Source organism: Ranitomeya variabilis, chromosome 1, assembly GCF_051348905.1.
Source record: "Ranitomeya variabilis isolate aRanVar5 chromosome 1, aRanVar5.hap1, whole genome shotgun sequence".
In the NCBI taxonomy this organism is placed as follows: Eukaryota; Metazoa; Chordata; class Amphibia; order Anura; family Dendrobatidae; genus Ranitomeya; species Ranitomeya variabilis.
In genome coordinates, this window is record NC_135232.1 from 759390099 (window position 1) to 759393627 (window position 3529).

A 3529-nucleotide genomic window follows, 5' to 3' on the forward strand; every position below is an offset into this window, starting at 1 on the left:
TTGTTTCTTCGATTGTATTCTCTTGCAATGTATGGCGTTGTGGTGTCGCTTTTTGAGTTTGCATTGTCCTATCAGTCAACAGTCAATTGTGGTTGTTTTAATGTTTTGGGCCTATTTTATTGTATGTGGCATTGGATGTGATTTTTTGCTCATTTTTTCATTGCAGAACAAACTTGCAAGAATGCCAAGTTCTTCTGAGCATAGCCAATCGGCGCGGGGGAGTGCGGTGAGTAATTATGTCCATTTGCTTACTATTCGCTGCCATTTGTAGCATTGACAATAATTTTTGTATACAATTTTTCCAGGCTTCTTCAAGTGAGGGGGAAGGCAGTCAGCGGGAGCAGAGAGATCGGGGCCAAGATGTGGCGTCAGGCCGGCGAGTGAGTATTTTTTTTTTTTAATCTTTTTTTTTTCAGTAGCATCCTGCTGTGAGGAACATTACATTTGAGGAGCATCCTGCTTTCACTAGGGATGTTTACTAAGCTTAGGCCCCCGTCACACATAGCGAGATCGCTAGCGAGATCGCTGCTGAGTCACAAGTTTTGTGACGCAACAGCGACCTCAGTAGCGATCTCGCTATGTGTGACACGTACCAGCGATCAGGCCCCTGCTGTGAGATCGCTGGTCGTGTTGGAATGGCCTGGGCCAATTTTTGGTCGTTGAGGTCCCGCTGACATCACTGAATCGGTGTGTGTGACACCGATCCAGCGATGTCTTCACTGGTAACCAGGGTAAACATCGGGTTACTAAGCGCAGGGCCGCGCTTAGTAACCCGATGTTTACCCTGGTTACCCGGGTGCTGCAGGGGGACTTCGGCATCGTTGAAGACAGTTTCAACGATGCCAAAGTCGTTCCCCTGATCGTTGGTCGCTGGAGAGAGCGGTCTGTGTGACAGCTCCCCAGCAACCACACAACGACTTACCAACGATCACGGCCAGGTAGTATCGCTGGTCGTGATCGTTGGTAAATCGCTATGTGAGACGGGGCCTTTAATTACATTATAGATTTTCAGGGCAGCAAGTATTGGGGGAAGGTAAAATAAAGTTGAACTCCCTGCACACAAACATTCCAAAACACAGGTGTAGAAAACATCAATATACATACATCAAATGGCAAAGGATAGGGCAAAGGTACCTATCATGCCAGGTACTGGTGGTTGTTATTATTTGCATATTTGTAACCTATTTGTTTTCTAATTTTTCTAGGTTTCACAACGGGCCCAAGGAGACAGTATTGATGTGGACCTCCTGATCTCCAGCATCCAGGAGCGTGGCCCGTTGTGGGACAGCCGTGACCCTCGGCACATGGACCAGGTGGTGTCGAGGCGTTTGTGGGCAGAGGTGGCAAAGTCGCTGTGGGATGGCTTTGACAGTGCCTCAGCGAAGGCCAAAGGCAACTTTAGTGAGTATTGCAGATACGCTGCTATGACCCATCTTGCCAGGATAAACACAACCGTGTGTGATGCGATCAACGCCTAAACTTTGCATCGCACACGGTTGTTTTATCCTTTTAAAATGCTAAATATGTAACCATTTTTTTGTCTTTACATTCACAGTGAAAAAGTTGAGGACCAGATGGCGATCCATGAAGGACCGTTTCAATAAGGGGATCCGTGCTGCGGAGGAGCAAGCTCGGAGTGGTGCTGCTGCGTCCAAGGCGGTGCCCTATAAATATAACAGGGCACTCCAGTTCCTAAGACCGGTCCTTACCCGCCGACAGTAAGTATTTTGGCCACATACCATATTGCACAGCCACATTGTACATTGCCCAGACACATAGCATATTGCACAGCCACATAGTACATTGCCCAGCCACGTACATTGTGCATCCACATAGTAGATTGCCAGGCCACTATATCGCAGCCACATAGTACACGTTCTAGCTACATATACACATAGTATATTTCCAAAGGAACATAGTGTATTGGCCATCCATGTAGTCATCGTAGCATTTTGGCAATCCTTTTACCCTAGTGGAATGGTATATAGCCCATTAGTAATTTTTTTGGTTAGGCGTGAGTCATTGTAGTCCATGACAGGTTACGGTCTGAGTCAGGGTAGTTCTGATCGCAGGAATAATGATGACGTCTGGATCACATGATCCTAACGTCATGGCCGTTCCTGCGATCAGATCAGCAAAGTGACTTTTTTTTTTTTTTTTTTTAATGTTTTTCTTGGCTTTAAATTTTTTACTAATTTGGCGGCATAGGCAGCATCAAGAAAGATTTAAAAAAAAAATTTTTTGAAAACGATGACAGAGGTATGCATTGGCTTTGGCAGCGGGAATGACCAGTCATTTTCTGCCGTAGGTATGTCCATGATTGTTATCGTCAGCCCTAATGGTTAGCTGGCAATAACAATCAGCAATTTATTATAGGCCACACAGACTGAGAGACAGGGGATTGTAATGTATTGATGTGTCATGTAATGTTTTATTACAGGAGTTGGCGTATGTGATAGTTAATTAATTGAAGGCTAATTCTTTCCTTATCTTTTCACAGGACACACAGCAGCACCCTCGAGCGAGCTCGCCCCGCAGGAGCGGACCTTCATGAATCGCCATCTGACCCGTCACAGCCCTCCCACAGCGACAGCAGGCTTGCACCACCATCTGGAGAACCGGCAGCCGGTCCATCAGGTGTTCCCCTGCACGAGGCCTCTGGCGCACCTTCGTTTGGGAATTCCCGACAGCGCCAGCGGGCCTCGGACAGGCCAGCCATGCCCGAATTTTTGCATTTGAGCACGGTTTTCCAGAACTGTTTCAAGGCGTTGAGCGATAAAATGGACACTCGTCTGTCCAGTATCGAACGACGCCTTGAAAATATGGAAACCGAGCTCTCAAATCCGGCCAAACATTTTTTAAGTACTATTGGTAAGGGCATGGTGGAACACCTTACGCCGGAACTCCAGATTTCGGTGATGCAATCCTGCAACAATGCCTACGTGAGGGCTCTGCAGCAGGCTCGGGTCATGCAGTCAGCGACACTGCCCGTAGTGCCGTCGCTGGCTAGCATGACTCCAACTACTGCTGCAGAGCCACTCCAGCCACCCCACCCTGGTCCAAGTGCCGAGCGACGCCACCACAGGCACCATAGCAGTGTGCCGCCGACTCCTGCTCCTGCCAGGCCCTCATCCTCCCGCAGCCATCATTCTGGGGGAGCTAATACCGATCGTGGAAAGAAAAGGAAAAGAAAGCACAAAAGCAAGAGGACACGCACCCCTACAGAGGTGGCGGTTTCCTCCCCATTATACCCTGCGGAGGGTTTAGACCTGCCATCCAGCCTCCTGGACTATAATAGGTCAACATCCTCCTCGTCGTCGTCGTCGTCATCATCCTCATTTTCCGCTCCCCATTCCCAAAAAGAAACATACCATTCCCCCATGGTGGCACAGGTTGATACCCCCTAAGTTTATTTCCCCTTTTTTTTTTCTGTTTCCCCCCAATAAAAAATTTTGGTTTTAATACAACAATATTTGCTATTATTTTCCTGTATACTTCTCAGCAAGTCACACCGTGCGCCGTCTACACA

General features: G+C 47.8%; 1 protein-coding gene across 1 annotated transcript; it reads left to right on the top strand.

Annotated features, from left to right (window-relative positions):
* On the top strand, positions 1 to 3163 carry LOC143798735 (uncharacterized). The gene is made up of 6 exons (XM_077281122.1): positions 1 to 226; positions 306 to 380; positions 1206 to 1401; positions 1556 to 1718; positions 2501 to 2846; positions 3143 to 3163. Exons 1-6 carry the CDS (start codon positions 32 to 34, stop codon positions 3161 to 3163), a joined length of 996 nt encoding a protein of 331 aa, XP_077137237.1. The 5' UTR covers positions 1 to 31.
* Positions 3164 to 3529: the final 366 nt, after the last annotated feature.

Bases quoted from the DNA above. Each gene is read 5' to 3' on its own strand.
- LOC143798735 (XM_077281122.1), top strand. From the start codon at position 32: ATGGCGTTGTGGTGTCGCTTTTTGAGTTTGCATTGTCCTATCAGTCAA. The intron at 381-1,205 runs GTGAGTATTTTT...TAATTTTTCTAG, and splicing joins ATGTGGCGTCAGGCCGGCGA to GTTTCACAACGGGCCCAAGG. The intron at 1,719-2,500 runs GTAAGTATTTTG...ATCTTTTCACAG, and splicing joins CCGGTCCTTACCCGCCGACA to GACACACAGCAGCACCCTCG.